The following is a 16,536-nucleotide window of genomic DNA, read 5'->3' on the forward strand; positions in this document are numbered from 1 at the left end:
ATGGACCTTGCTACCTTGTTGACAACCTGACAGATTACTGTAAGGTTTGAGAAGGGCGCTCCACCGCTTTTGCTCGTTCATAGACATTTGCACCGCGGCTCGGGTTAATAGAACGCCCTCATTTTCATAAGCTTCACTTGTTGTTATCGTTCCACGCATATTGACCAATCGCAAAGTAGCGGTCTGGTCCTTCGAAGGACCCGATGAGGTCGTGGGTATGCACGAACATAAATGCAATAAAATGTGAATACTTTAACTAGAATTAATCGAATTTCCTTATTGTACAATTCACAAAACGAATGATTGACAGCAATGATAGATGCATAGATACATATTTGTGAATGATATTTTTTGTTTACATTATTTTACGTCAGGCTTATATAAGGTTGATGACTTGGTTTATCTCACTCTGTATTATCGTAGTTAGTTTTAAACTGTTGAGGCTCGGGAGTCGATCTACCGCAACAGCGGGGATACTCTGTCTGCTTCAGCCGAAATATGGTTCGCATGATGGGGCTGCTTTCAGTGAGTGTTTGGCCCCTGCGGAACGGGGTGCAGGCTTGGGGCAGAGGCTGCGCCACCGTCCCTGCAGCTTTTCGCTACAGTAACGTTAGCGCATTATCGAAGGTAGGGTGTCATTTCTTTAAATAATTTCTTTAAATAATTCCGTCTGCCGTCAACTTGCAAAATAACTATGTAATGATATCACACAACATTGATTCCAGATTTACAATATATTTACAAATGCATGATTAAGCCTTGTTTGCCTTTACTTGATTAACTTTGTCATAAAGAGTTTCTTGCATAAAGATCCCTTCCTTGCTTATGAAACTTTTTTCCTTATTCATTTCATAACATATCGAGTTGCTGCGTTCTGTGGGGAAGGTTCGTCTCAGCTGCAGCACATTATGGGTCATGGCTAGAAGGGATCTCTCCAGTTTTGATCAAATTAACGTCAGATTTGACTTTTCGTAGCAGGTTAGGAGAATTATCGTATAATTTTAGGATAATTTTGTTAAGGTTAGGACAATTTGTTAGTGTTAGATAAAATGCAAAAAAAAATCTACTTTTGACGTAAATTTGACAAACTGCATCCTGTCGCAACGGTATCGGAGCTTTTCGTATTATTCTAGCCTTGACCTAAATTGCGTGAAACATTCTAGGGCCTTTTGCCAAATCGATGCTTTTATAGCCTAACATCAGTTCAATGAGTTAATCTGTTTATTAAGGACTTTTTAATATTATTTACTGTAATAATAATCAGTTTTTATAATGTGTGGATGTGTTGTATATTCAGTGAATAGTAAAAGGGATAAAAAATGATGCACACCCAAAATGTTTTGTAGAGGGGCTGACTAACAGAGAGTAAACTATAAAAAGAAAGTCGGCTGCTGTAACCATTTAAATGTTTGGGATCATAATTAGAATATTCAGTGAATAACATCTGAATTGTCTTCAACGGTCTATTGTTGAATATCAGTAGCCTAATGCAGATATTTTAACCCTTTCAAATATGAGATTCAAGGTAGGCTGTGTTAATCCAATCCTGCTCTCTCCTCAGTGTTCTACATTAAAACGAATCAATCCCATGGGATTAAATCAATGCACTTTCACATTGGCTCGATTGCTCAGTTCCAAACCCCCACGAGGTAAATCACTCTAACACCAGGAATATGTTGATGTTATCATCTATGCATGTAATGACCATGGCAATTACAGATGACTGTGCAATTCATTTTTGTTGTTGTTTGATTGCGTCCTACATCTTTAATCCCTATGCTAATTCCGTGTTTTAATTGCTTCAGGATTTGAGAAGTTCTTCCCAAAGAGTGAGGACACTCCTGGAGTGAACAAATCATCTGAAGAGACCGGAGGTATGACTAATGGCCTATATCCTGTCTCTCTACTGGCCCACTCTTAAAACACTGGGATGTCAATGATGGACAGCCAGTTGTCTGGGATTTAATTTCCTGTGTCATTTTGCTTGTTTAGATGAGAAGACCAAAGAGCCAGAATCTCAGGGCGGAGGAGAAGGGGGACCAAATGGAGGTGGCGAGAGAGAGAGGAGGAGAGGCGGAAGGAAGGATGAATCAGACTGGTGGACACGCTTCCAGGTCTGTTTCAAAGCCTCCGCTTTCTACAGATCAGACATGTAAACAAACAAGGTGTGCCTGTTTTCTCCACAGCAACAGCACTCTGTCATCACTCATGTTTGATTTTCCACCCCTTAAGCTACCTGATCTGAACCAGAGACGCTACATAAACACGTCAGTCAATAATGCCTTGTTTGGCAGCCTGTTATGTAATGGATGAGAGAGGAAAGTAAAAAAAGTTGAGTTCTATTTATAAAGGGCTGCTGTGTAAGAGGATAAAGGGTCACCTTTTATCATACTACTAATGGGGGAGTTGACAGTTGGCATGAGAGGGAGGCAGACGGTGGCCAGAGCCCCACTCTGCCTGCTTCCACTCAGACACTGTGTGTGTTCGCTTGTGCGTGTGTTGATGAGACGGACTTCTGTATACATCATTTCCACCTTGTTTCCCCTCATTGTTTTCTCTGAATCTGACAGAATGATTTCCCCTGGGATGAGAAGACCATGCGCAATGTCGCGATCGGATTCGCCGGCATGGCCTCTGCGTTCCTGTATTTCTACTTCCGAGAGACTGGGAAGGAAGTCTCCTGGAAGGACTTTGTAAATAGCTACCTGGCCAGAAGACTGGTGAGAGACGGGGGATATACTAGATTACTGTTCTTCACTAGTTACTATGTAATAACGTTTTATAAGACCCATAAGTAAAGTATTATTGCATTTGTTGTCATGCCTGGAGCTGTTATGTCATTGCTTGTGTGTGGAACAGTGAGTCTGAGGTCATCATTCTTTGATGTGTCTGATGTGTTCTCTGTACAGGTGGACCGTCTGGAGGTAGTCAACAAACAGTATGTCAGAGTCATCCCAGTGCATGGAGTCAATACGTCAGAGGTGGTATGTACCAAATAATCACAGGGGAGACATTTGTGAGTCTTGTTTTTTAGTTTTTTTACACTATCCATAGGTCCCCTTTCTTTGGACTTCAAGACATGTATAGAGTTTACAAGTTAGTAAGATAAGCATTTGGATTTAGATGTATTCTTTAGTCTTATGTGGTTACGTTCCATAATGTTTTGCTTAGAATTTAACCAGTGAGGAATGCCAACAGTTATAAGTGTGTTCACATCCCCTTGTCTCTCTATGTGTCACAGAGCTACCTGTGGTTCAACATCGGCAGCGTGGAGACGTTTGAACGCAACCTGGAGCTGGCCCAGCAGGAGATGGGCCTGGACTCTACACACAGAGTATCTGTGATCTACGGAAGCGAGAGCGACGGGTGAGACATCATGAGGTCTAGGACATGGGATGGGTGAGATATCATGAGGTCTAGGACATGGGATGGGTGAGACATCATGAGGTCTAGGACATGGGTGGTGAGACATCATGAGGTCTAGGACATGGGATGGGTGAGACATCATGAGGTCTAGGACATGGGATGGGTGAGACATCATGAGGTCTAGGACATGGGATGGGTGAGACATCATGAGGTGTAGGACATGGGATGGATGGAAGAGCTGTGGGAACAGGACGACTTTATGTTGTTCAGATTAGGAGCTGTGGGGTTGGAGCTCATTTGAAGGTCCTCCCTATCATGCTCTCACTGACCCTGGAGATGTTGATAGATTGATTGGCCACTTAATGCTAATCTCTCCTCTCTTTTATTTATATATAGTACTTTCCTGATGAGCATTCTTCCAACCATGTTGCTGGTTGGCTTCCTGCTCTTCACCATGCGCCAGGGACCAATGGCAGGAGGCCGTGGCGGAGGGCGGGGTAACCCCTTCAGCATGGGCGAATCCAAGGCCAAGATCATGAAGGACAACATTGACGTGAGATTTAAGGATGTGGCGGGCTGCGAAGAGGCCAAGCTGGAGATCCTAGAGTTTGTCAACTTCCTGAAGAACCCCGGCAGTACCAGGACCTGGGGGCCAAGATCCCCAAGGTAACTCTTTCCTTAGATACCATACCAGCATCTGAAACACTACTCAGATTACCCTGTTGTACAGGATGATGCCCACCAAGAGAAAAAATAGCAGAGTGTTGGATTTCATGGCCATGTCAGGAAAACACTGTGTAGTTGAATTTGTCTATGCAGAATGATGAGCTGAGATTATAGTTAATTGGCTGTTTGTTTGCATATGACATTTCCTTTGCATCTCAGTCACCACTACACTCTAACCTCCAAGTACTCACAAGAGTGTCTACTTATACCAGCTATGACCATGTGCTTCCCAGGGTGCAGTGTTGTCGGGTCCACCGGCACAGGGAAGACCCTGCTGGCTAAGGCCACAGCCGGAGAGGCCAATGTCCCCTTCATCACCGTCAACGGATCTGAGTTCCAGGAGATGTTTGTTGGCGTGGGCCCAGCCAGGGTGAGTACTACCCCAGGGGAGAGGGGAGGAAGACGGACAGTTGGATTACAGGGTGGATTTCTGTTAGCTTTTCCTCTTTGTCTAAATATTTGCTTTGAGGTCACGCACTTGTTTCACTCCTCTATGGGAATAAATACATGACTCTCTGAATCAATGTATTGGCATGAGTTTTATACAATAAGCATGATAAACTTTGCTAAAGTGGTTGATTTGTTGTGCTGTGGACCTACCCAGTAATGTAACCCATGCCTTTCCTTTTTCCAGGTGAGGGATATGTTTGCCATGGCCCGTAAGAACGCTCCCTGCATCCTGTTCATCGATGAGATAGATGCTGTGGGCAGGAAGAGAGGCAGAGGGAACTTTGGGGGACAGAGTGAGCAGGAGAACACACTCAACCAGCTTCTAGTGGAGATGGATGGTAGGTCTGGTTTGGTGGTCTTACACTGGTTAAWTGAAGGTTAAATGAAGCAAAAAAAGGGAAATGATTCCCAAAGACACTCAATGAATGTGCCATGTTTTTAATTAACCATAGTTATCTGTGTCCTGTTTATTATGTGACCCTTCCATACAATCTCAACTGTTTTTTTCCCATCGCTTCTCTGTTGGGTCTGTAGGGTTCAACACCAGCACTAACGTGGTTGTCTTGGCTGGAACCAACCGACCAGATATCCTGGACCCAGCACTGATGAGACCTGGGCGCTTCGACAGACAGATTTACATAGGTACAGTCAGTCCACTCCATAAATAAAATCTGTGTGGCCTGGAACTGTTTATTTCTGTCATAGCTCTACATTATGTCAATGATCTAAATACTGTAGTAGGTACAGATAGTCTAACTTTAGCAGGGCCTAATCTGTCTTTACCTTTCGCCACAGATCAACACAGCCATTGTTAGACGATCAGAAAATTCATTGGCCCCTCTTTCAGAGTCCAACTCTATCAGTACCTCACATATACAGTGCATACTAGATATACGTCACAGTATGTGGAGTTAGGTAGATGCTGCTACCTAGCCACTATAGGGTATACACAATGATGTTTATTTCTACCGTTAAAGCTACTTTAACAGTGCTTTATCAGTGTGTTCAGTACTGTGACTCAAAGAGCGTAGTTTACCTGGATTAGAGTCCCCTGTATTAACGTGGCATTAGCCTTGCTTTCTTTGCTCTGGTGTTCTGGCTCTGCTCTCTGACAACTCTTCCTCTCTGGTCAACAGCCCACAAACAGAATGTGTTTTCTGCCCTGTCATTGGATTAGCATCTTCAGCGCAGTCTATTGGGGGATTACCCAGCCTGAGCCGGCCGGCATATCTCGTGACATTAGCACGCCATGCCTGTCCAGTGCCGTCCCGCCTCTCCTGACCCCCATTACCATAGCAACGCGCTAGCCTGGCCCTGTGAGTTTAGGGAAAGGAGTTTAACCTGAACAGGGAAAACCCTGCGCTATAAATTCTAACTAGAGCCCAGAGTTTTTACGCGGTTGGGTCATGTGGTCAGTGAAAAACTCCTGGTCTATCTATGTTAGACCACTGTCTAGTCTCCATATTCTAGTCCTATACAGCCCTGACTGAAATTAATGTGGCTAAGGCTTTTTTTGTCACCTTTCCCTGGGTAGTGAAACCACTTCCTACAGCCCTTGCCGACATGATTAGAATTTGACATGACCACATCTCAGCAATGCAGTAAAAGCTTGCCTGTGGTTTTTGTACTCGTAATTAGTCCTTGTAATCAAGCCATTTTAGAAGTGAGAACTTTAAGGGCACAGACATATTTTTGGTAACATTCTTGGCAAAAGCATTGACTGCAAAATGTTTTTGCCATTATCAGTGATATCATAACTTGCCTAATTGCCTTATCTGTGTCGATAGTGGTCTGATTTGAGCTGTGCCCAACATTGCAGTAACATGTTATGTCATGTGGTTGTACTCATTGTGAGTGAGGTGAGATGGCTGATCTAAGCTATTTCTGACGGCTAGGATCCATTTTCCCCAAAGTCCAGTCCAGCTGTACAATGGTAGGCAGCTCTGGCCTGGCCTCACTGGCCTGCATTCTTCTGTCTGTCATGGAAACTAACTGCAGCCTGAGCGAGAGCTTCTATAAACCAAAAGGTTATGTAACCGGGGGACAGTAACCATTAGGGATAGGAGGCAAGCTGCTCTGCTGGGCCTTCTGACTAGGGTGTCAATGTTTTCCCTTTTCCTCTCCTGCCTGGGCCAGTGATCCGTTTCCATAAATATGTTACACTTCCTCCCTGTCAAACCCGATCCCCCTTCTTTTTCCCTTTCTATCCCTACACTAATTAAAATTCTCTCTCTCTCTCCTTCTCCTCTCAGGTCCACCAGACATAAAGGGCAGAGCGTCCATCTTTAAGGTCCATCTGAGGCCTCTGAAGCTGGACTCCAGTATAGACTCTGAAGCTTTGGCCAGGAAACTAGCTGCCCTCACACCTGGCTTCACTGGTGAGTGCAGAGCCAGGTGTGTTTGTCTGTGTGCACGTTGACAGCTAGCTGTGTAAGGGATGGTTCGGAAATGAAGCCCTTTATCTACTTCCGCAGAGTCAGATGAACTCATGGATACCATTTTTTATGTCTCTGTGCCCAGTAGGTAGGAAGTTAGAGGTGGCTTTACAGGCCAATGCTAACTAGCATTAGCGAGACTTCGTCTTTGCGCTAGCTTTACCCAAATACTTCCAGTCTTTGCGATAATCTAGTTAGAATTTGCTCGTGAGGGAAGTAGATAAAGGGATTTGCCAAAGTCCCAAACTGTCCCTTTAAAAGTAATGACGAAATTAACACAGTACATGGTTCTGTCAACATACAGGAGCTGATATTGCCAACGTGTGTAATGAGGCGGCCCTGATAGCAGCACGCTACCTTAACGAGTCTATCAACGTCAATCACTTTGAGCAGGCCATCGAGAGGGTCATCGGAGGTAAGCTAATGTCACTGACTGGGGGATGGTGGGGGGAGTGGATGTCAGGGGTCAGGGCTCCAACAGGGAGTTAATCTTTGGAATGTAACTGTCAGACTGACTGGTGTTGACATGACCTTCCTGCCCTGTCTGTCGGGGCCAGTGAGGCCACTCTTTTACTCCTGAACAAGTAACCAAGCCCCCTCCCCTAACACACAAAAGTGCAGCCTTGAGACATGAAACTCACACATACTTTGTGTTTGTAAACATGCCCTCCTTTCCGCCCAGGTCTGGAGAAGAAGACCCAGGTACTACAGCCATTAGAGAAGACCACTGTAGCATACCACGAGGCTGGCCATGCTGTGGTGGGCTGGTACCTGGAACACGCTGACCCTCTGCTCAAGGTGTGTGGCCATCTGCTTCCCTCAATAGCATTCTCTCCTCTTCTATCACCTTTTTTACCCCAACCACTGTCTCTTCTCTGTGCTTACTGTCCCTGTTCTACCTACCCTACCTATCCCTCAATTTCAACCTGAGCAGAATGTAGGATCTTACCGGGTGGTTTCCTCTCCTGTCCCAGGTGTCAATCATTCCCCGGGGGAAGGGTTTGGGGTATGCTCAGTACCTCCCTAAGGAGCAGTACCTGTTCACGCGGGAGCAGCTGTTTGACAGGATGTGTATGATGCTGGGGGGACGTGTGGCAGAGCAGGTCTTTTTTGGGAAGATCACCACAGGGGCACAGGATGACCTGAGGAAGGTCACGCAGTCTGCCTACGCACAGGTAAACACACACACACACACACACATACACACACACACACACACACACTCTCTAATTAACCTCGCTCTCTCTCTCCCCCTCGATCCTTCTCTCAGGTGGTTCAGTTTGGGATGAGTGAGGTGGTGGGCCATGTGTCTTTTGAGCTCCCCAGGCAGGGAGAGATGGTGATGGAGAAGCCTTACAGCGAGCCCACGGCCCAGCTCATAGACCAGGAGGTCCGCTCACTCATAGACGCTGCCTTCCAACGCACACACCAGCTCATCACTGAGAAGAGAGATGTGGTGGAGAAGGTGAGGGGGAAGGAGGGGGAAAGAGAGGGGTATGTAGGAGAGAGATGGTGACAGAGGAGTGAGATATCGAGAGAGGAGGTCCAAATCTCTCAACCTCTCTGGCGCTAGCGACCCACCTCGACAACATCCGGTGAAATTGCAGAGCGCGAAATTCAAATTACAGAAATAGTCATATTTAGCTTTCATGAAAATACAAGTGTCATACATCAAAATAAAGCTTAACTTCTTGTTAATCCAGCCGCTGTGTCAGATTTCAAAAAGGCTTTACGGCGAAAGCACAACATGCGATTATCTGAGGACAGCGCCCCTCACACAAAAGCATTAAAAACATTTTTCAACCAGGCAGGTGTGCCACGAAAGTCAGAAATAGCGATATAATGCCTTACCTTTGAAGATCTTCTGTTGGCACTCCAAAAGTCCCAGCTACATCACAAATGCTCCTTTTGTTCGATAAAGTCCTTCTTTATATCCCCAAAAACTCAGTTTAGCTGGCGCGCTTCATTCAATACTCCACCGGTTTCCCCCCTTCAAAATGCATACAAAATGAATCCCAAACGTTACCAATAACCTTCTCCAAACAAGTCAAACAACGTTTATAATCAAACCTCAGGTACCCTAATACGTAAATAAAAGATAAAATTTAAGACGGAGAATAGTTATTGTCTTTACCGGAGATAAACAACAAAGAACGCGCTCTCATCTACGCTCATGAAAACACTACAGCCAAAATGGGAGCCACTTAGAAATTTTTTCCAAAAACAAGCCTGAAACTCTTTCTAAAGACTGTTGACATCTAGTGGAAGCCCTAGGAACTGCAATCTGGGAGGTTTTCGCCTCATATTAAAAATGACAGCCATTGGAAACAGTGGTCGGCTGAATTTTGTTTTTGGGGGGGGGGGTTTGTCCTCGGGTTTTTGCCTGCCATATCAGTTCTGTTATACTCACAGACATTATTTTAACAGTTTTAGAAACGTTAGAGTGTTTTCTATCCAAATCAACCTATTATATGCATATCCTAGCTTCTGGGCCTGAGTAACAGGCAGTTTACTTTGGGCACCCTTTTCATCCAGATGTCAAAATACTGCCCCCTAGCCCAAAGAGGTTTTAACCCTAAGAGGGGCAGAAATAGGATGGCAATCACATCGATAATGTTATCAGAAAGGTATATACAGTTGAAGTCGGAAGTTTACATGCCCCTAGGTTGGAGTCATTAAAATTCGTTTTTCAACCACTCCACAAATTTCTTATGAACAAACTATAGTTTTGGCATGTCGGTTAGGACATCTACTTTGTGCATGACACGTCATTTTTCCAACAATTGTTTACAGACAGATTATTTCACTTATAATTCACTGTATCACAATTCCAGTGGGTCAGAAGTTTACATACACTAAGTTGACTGTCCCTTTTTAACAGCTTGGAAAATTCCAGAAAATGATGTCATGGCTTTAGAAGCTTCTGATAGGCTAATTGACATAATTTGAGTCAATTGGAGGTGTACCTGTGGATGTTTTTCAAGGCCTACCTTCAAACTCAGTGCCTCTTTGCTTGACATCATGGGAAAATCAAAAGAAATCAGCCAAGACCTCAGAAAAAAATTGTAGACCTCCAAAAGTGTGGTTCATTCTTTGGAGCAATTTCCAAACGCCTGAAGGTACCACGTTCATCTGTACAAACAATAGTACACAAGTATAAACACCATGGGACCACGCAGCCGTCATACCGCTTAGGAAGGAGCGAAAAGGGCAAATCAATCCCAGAACAACAGCAAAGGACCTTGTGAAGATGCTGGAGGAAACAGGTACAAAAGTATGTATATCCACAGTAAAACGAGTCCTATATCGACATAACCTGAAAGGCCGCTCAGCAAGGAAGAAGCCACTGCTCCAAAACCGCCAATAAAAAGCCAGAGTGTGGTTTGCAACTGCACATGGGGACAAATATTGGACTTTTTGGAGAAATGTCCTCTTGTCTGATGAAACAAAAATAGAACTATTTGGTCATAATGACCATTGTTATGTTTGGAGGAAAAAGGGGGAGGCTTGCAAGCCGAAGAATACCATCCCAACTGTGAAGCACGGGGGTGGCAGCATCATGCCCTGGGGGTGCTTTGCTGCAGGAGAGACTGGTGCACTTCACAAAATAGATGGCATCATGAGGCAGGAAAATGATGTGGATATATTGAAGCAACATCTCAAGACATCAATCAGGAAGTTAAAGCTGTGTCGCAAATGGGTCTTCCAAATGGACAATGACCCCAAGCATACTTCCAAAGTTGTGGCAAAATGGCTTAAGGAGAACAAAGTCAAGGTATTGGAGTGGCCATCACAAAGCCCTGACCTCAATCCTATAGAAAATTTGTGGGCAGAACTGAAAAAGCGTGTGCGAGCAAGGAGGCCTACAAACCTGACTCGGTTACAACAGCTCTGTCAGGAGGAATGGGCCAAAATTCACCCAACTTATTGTGGGAAGCTTGTGGAAGGCTACCCAAAATGTTTGACCCAAATTAAACAATTTAAAGGCAATGCTACCAAATACTAATTGAGTGTATGTAAACTTCTGACCCACTGGGAATGTGATGAAAGAAATAAAAGCTGAAAGAAATCATTCTCTCTACTATTATTCTGACATTTCACATTCTTAAAATAAAGTGGTGTTCCTAACTGACCTAACACAGGTAATTTTTACTAGGATTAAATGTCAGGAATTGTGGAAAACTGAGTTTAAATGTATTTGGCTAAGGTGTATGTAAACTTCCGACTTCAACTGTAGAACATGGTTGAAAAGTGGTCTAACCTCCATCCGCTCCCCTGTGTCTCCCCTCCAGGTGGGGAGGCGTCTCCTGGAGAAGGAGGTCCTGGACAAGGCTGATATTCTGGAGCTGCTGGGTCCTCGCCCCTACGAGGAGAAGTCTACGTATGAGGAGTTTGTGGAGGGGACGGGGGCCATGGAGGAGGACACCTCCTTTCCTGAGGGCCTCAAGAACTGGAACAAGGACCGGGGGATGGAAGAGCCCCCCCAGGAGCAGCAACGCAAACAGGCTCTTTACCTGTAGACTGACACCACGTCTGACCTGGCCCCCACCTAACCAGGCCACTGGAGGGACATGTTGAGACTTCATATGGTGAGGGGAGGGCACTTGACATGACCCAGATAGACTGATATCAGGGGAGGGTGTCAGGTTTAAGAAGGCATCCCTGCACCGTGTCCCTGATGGCTACAGATTGAGGGTTGTGGGGTGCAGCAGGGGATCTGCTCCAACAGTCCTAGATTGTGAAAATTCTCATGTAGACTTTTTTTTTTCATATGGGAATGCAAAAAGGTGTTCCTGTATTTTGGTTTTGCAGGGAATGAGATTCATCAATCTGTGAAGGATATCCACTCCACCATGCCGTTCCTGTCTTTCCCTGGAGATTCCCTGCGGTACTATGTTCCTCCTTTATCCTGACCATAGTGCATTTCAGGGCCTGTGTGGTCATTCTAAGGCCATAGAGACCATGGTCATCACGTCTTTGCAACAGGGAAAATATATTGTTTTTATAAACTCATCAAAAAAAGAAATGTCCCTTTTTCAGGACCCTGTCTTTCAAAGATAATTCGTAAAAATCCAAATAACTTCACAGATCTTCATTGTAAAGGGTTTAAACACTGTTTCCCATGCTTGTTCAATTAACCATAAACAATTAATGAACATGCACCTGTGGAATGGTCATTAACACTCTAACAGCTTACAGATGGTAGGCAATTAAGGTCAAAGTTATGAAAACTTAGGACACTTAAGAGGCCTTTCTACTGACTCTGAAAAACACTAAAAGAAAGATGCCCAGGGTCCCTGCTCATCTGCGTGAACGTGCCTTAGTCATGCTGCAAGGAGGCATGAGGACTGCAGATGTGGCCAGGGCAATACATTTACAATGATGTAGGTATGCAGACCCGTGAGCAACTGCGGCCCCTCACGATGAGATCAGTTTTTTTTGTGGCCCCCACCCCCATCAAAGTTACCCGTCCCTGGTGTACATATCTCATATGAGATGTTTTCTTTTAGATTTCATATTGGAACATGAAGGTCTATGTGAGTGTGCGTTGCGCCATTGTAATAATTTGGTGGGTGCTTACCTGTCCTCTTTCACACATGTACAAGTGTGTATTAATACCATGTGTGAATTGGACATATTTTTTTTTCGTATCTCAATTCCCCCTGAGACCCTCAGAGAGTGGGGTTACGGCCAGGGTCTGCCATTATCAACGGCGACCCTGGAGCAATTAGGTAAGTGCCTTGCTCAAGGGCACATTGACCGATTTTCTTTTTCACGTTGTCGGCTCTGTGTTCTAAATCAAATCAAATTTTATTTGTCACATACACATGGTTAGCAGATGTTAATGCGAGTGTAGCGAAATGCTTGTGCTTCTAGTTCCGACAATGCAGTAATAACCAACGAGTAATCTAACCTAACAATTCCACAACTACTACCTTATACACACAAGTGTAAAGGGATAAAGAATATGTACATAAAGATATATGAATGAGTGATGGTACAGAACGGCATAGGCAAGATGCGGTAGATGATATAGAGTACAGTATATACATATACATATGAGATGAGTAATGTAGGGTATGTAAACATTATATTAAGTGGAATTGTTTAAAGTGGCTAGTGATACATTTTTACATACATTTCCATCAATTCCCATTATTAAAGTGGCTGGAGTTGAGTCAGTATGTTGGCAGCAGCCACTAAATGTTAGTGGTGGCTGTTTAACAGTCTCTCGGTCCCTGCTTTGATGCACCTGTACTGACCTCGCCTTCTGGATGATAGAGGGGTGAACAGGCAGTGGCTTGGGTGGTTGTTGTCCTTGATGATCTTTATGGCCTTCCTGTGACATCGGGTGGTGTAGGTGTCCTGGAGGGCAGGTAGTTTGCCCCCGGTGATGCGTTCTGCAGACCTCACTACCCTCTGGAGAGCCTTACGGTTGTGGGCGGAGCAGTTGCCGTACCAGGCGGTGATACAGCCCGACAGGATGCTCTCGATTGTGCATCTGTAGAAGTTTGTGAGTGCTTTTGGTGACAAGCTGAATTTCTTCAGCCTCCTGAGGTTGATGAGGCGCTGCTGCACCTTCTTCACCACGCTGTCTGTGTAGGTGGACCAATTCAGTTTGTCCGTGATGTGTACGCCGAGGAACTTAAAACTTACTACCCTCTCCACTACTGTCCCGTCGATGTGGATAGGGGGGTGCTCCCTCTGCTGTTTCCTGAAGTCCACAATCATCTCCTTTGTTTTGTTGACGTTGAGTGTGAGGTTATTTTCCTGACACCACACTCCGGGGGCCTCACCTCCTCCCTGTAGGCCGTCTCGTCGTTGTTGGTAATCAAGCCTACCACTGTAGTGTCGTCCGCAAACTTGATGATTGAGTTGGAGACGTGCATGGCCACGCAGTCGTGGGTGAACAGGGAGTACAGGAGAGGGTTCAGAACGCACCCTTGTGGGGCCCCAGTGTTGAGGATCAGCGGGGTGGAGATGTTGTTAAAGGTCTAACTAGTGACCTTTAAGTTACTGTCCCAACGCTCTATCCGCTAGGCTACCTGCCGCCCTGCGTGCGTGCTGCATTTAATCTTCAACGTTTTTGCTACCTTCTGACCTTATTGAATTTCAGTGACGTGTTCATTTTCCCATGTCTCTCTTCAGTCATTGACACTTGTCAACTAAACAGCCATGTGACTGCAGAGGGTTTTCAGAAAGCTCAGCAGAAATCCAGTCCATGCAGATCAGACTGTAACACTGTGACAGTATGACATTTACATTGTATTTTATCCTCTTTCTGGTTGAGGTTCAAACTGTTACTAGGCCTGATTGAAGAAAAACACGTCTTCTGAATGTCATTTTCAGTCTTTTGTGAAAAACAACAGCCACACCTCTACCTGCCCACTTTCCCCCACAGGAAAACAGCTTTTGACAAGCTTTATTTCTGAGTACGACTAGTGTACACTACCTCACCTTTTATGCTCTCGCAATGTTCCTATAACTCAAGTCAACTGACAACAGATGAACTTCACACGTCTTTTGTGAAGTATTGAGATATATGTGTGTATACTTGTCACGCCCTTTAGTTATATTTGTTTTCTTTATTTTTTGGTTAGGTCAGGGTGTGACAAGGGTGGTTTGTTTAATTTTATATTTGTCTAGGGGTTTTTGTCTTGTCTAGTGGTTTTGTCTATCTATGGGGATTTGGTATGGTCTAGGGGATTGTAGGTTTATGGTGGCCTGAATTTGTTCCCAATCAGAGACAGCTGTTTCTCGTTGTCTCTGATTGAGGAGCCTATTTAGGTTGCAATTTTCCATCTTGGTTTTGTGGGTAGTTTTCAGTTTTGTGTGAGTATCTGACAGAACTGTTGCGTTTTGTTCCACTTTTGTTTTTTTGTTTCGGTGTTCAGGTTATAATAAACATCATGAACACGTACCACGCTGCACCTTGGTCCTCTTCTTCAAACAGCCGTTACAATACTGAACAAAAATATAAACGCAACAATTTTTCTGAGTTACAGTTCATATAAGGAAATATGTTGATTGCAAAAAAATCATTAGGCCCTAATCTATGGATTTCAGATGACTGGGCAGGGGTGCACCATGGGTGGGCCTGTGTGTGAATAGCCAATCAGAATGAGTTTTTCCCCACAAAAGGGCTTTATTACAGATAGAAATAGTCCTCCGTTACAAAACAATGGAATCCTGTAGTAACCAAAACACAAAATGTATTTAACACTTTTTTTGGTTACATGTTTCCATATGTGTTATTTCATAGTTTTGATGTCTTCACTATTATTCTACAATGTAGAAAATAATAATAAAAAAATTAAAAAAGCTTTTGACTCGTACTGTATATGTCAGGATTTGGCCAGGATTGTTCTGATTTTGGCCACTAGATGCCCCCATTGTGCTTTTTTGACCCTTTTGTTTTCCCTTGTTTCCTGTTATTATTTGCACCTGTGCCTCGTTTCCCTTGAATGTATTTAAACCCTTAGTTTTCCTCAGTTCTTTGCCCTGTGTTTGAATGTTAGCACCCAGCCCTAGCGATGCTGTGAACATTTGTTGCTCCAGTTGGACTCTCTTGTGGTACTCTGTTTTTGTTCTCGTTTTATTTATTTTTGATTATCTTTTGAGGCTTTCCTGCTGTACCTCCCACCTTGTGGATTTACCTTTTGACTTGGAGGATTACCTTTTTCTCTTGGAATTACTTTTGACGTTGTGGATTTATATTTTTGCCTGAAGAACTTTCCTTTTTACTTTATTAAAACATCGTCTCAAGTACTGCTGTGTCTGCCTCATCTCCTAGGTTCTGCCGACTATTAGTGGCTCAGTTTGCTAAGTGACTGTTTCTCACACCGGAGACCCGAGTTCGTAACCGGGTCCTGACAGTATATCTCTATAGCGATGCCAGCTGAGCCGTGCTTACTCCCACACCCCCGGAGAAACTCTGTAGAGGGGTTTTGGTATTCACTTCTCAGAATAGATGGTTTTAGGAGAAGTAATGAGATGATGCCGTACCGATCCGCATTGCACTTTCTGAATATTTTTTTTAACCTTTTACTGCTGAAAATAAAGGTGTCACTACTTCACTCAATCTCAGTATTTCTGACTGTTTTTGGAACTCCGCAATTACCTACGTTGATTTATACAGAAAATGAGCATTGTTACACTCCGGACCATATGTATGAAAAAATATGTTTCTACTTTTATGCCTAGTTGTGTGGGTTAGTGTAAACAAAAAAGACAATGTTTTTACAGTACATTCCAGATGTCTTGGTGTAGCCTAAACTGTGTTTAAATTCCAATCCTGCTTTTCTGCCTGACTGACTGCTGGTTCTTGTGGCTCAGTTTATCTAGTGATCTTGCTTAAAGCACTATAAGGAATGTGTATATGACTGTTTCAATGCAAAAAAAAGTCAACACTAAAATACATCCAGAATTGTGAAGTTTGCTGTGTGATATATTATCAACATCTGACATTCACCAATAAAAACAAGAATTTATGTCCCAGTGTGAATGCTTAACTATGAGTTATTATTAGTTATCTGACCTCCCAGTGCTGTAAGGATGA

The 16,536-nt window shown here is 44.0% G+C and overlaps 1 protein-coding gene across 1 annotated transcript; it reads left to right on the forward strand.

The window, feature by feature from the left end:
• Window positions 1-93: 93 nt before the first annotated feature.
• Window positions 94-16,482, forward strand: LOC111969443 (mitochondrial inner membrane m-AAA protease component AFG3L1-like). Its single transcript, XM_070445435.1, is given in 19 exon segments — window positions 94-627; window positions 1,562-1,649; window positions 1,806-1,874; window positions 1,993-2,114; window positions 2,571-2,720; window positions 2,910-2,984; window positions 3,242-3,366; window positions 3,763-3,995; window positions 3,998-4,032; window positions 4,326-4,347; window positions 4,350-4,462; window positions 4,727-4,880; window positions 5,077-5,184; window positions 6,795-6,920; window positions 7,282-7,392; window positions 7,660-7,775; window positions 7,952-8,152; window positions 8,248-8,442; window positions 11,270-16,482. Coding segments are annotated over 19 exon segments (2,400 nt in total). The 5' UTR covers window positions 94-498; the 3' UTR covers window positions 11,498-16,482.
• The last annotated feature ends 54 nt before the right edge of the window (window positions 16,483-16,536 follow it).

This window comes from Salvelinus sp. IW2-2015, linkage group LG10, assembly GCF_002910315.2.
Source record: "Salvelinus sp. IW2-2015 linkage group LG10, ASM291031v2, whole genome shotgun sequence".
Taxonomy (NCBI): domain Eukaryota; kingdom Metazoa; phylum Chordata; class Actinopteri; order Salmoniformes; family Salmonidae; genus Salvelinus; species Salvelinus sp. IW2-2015.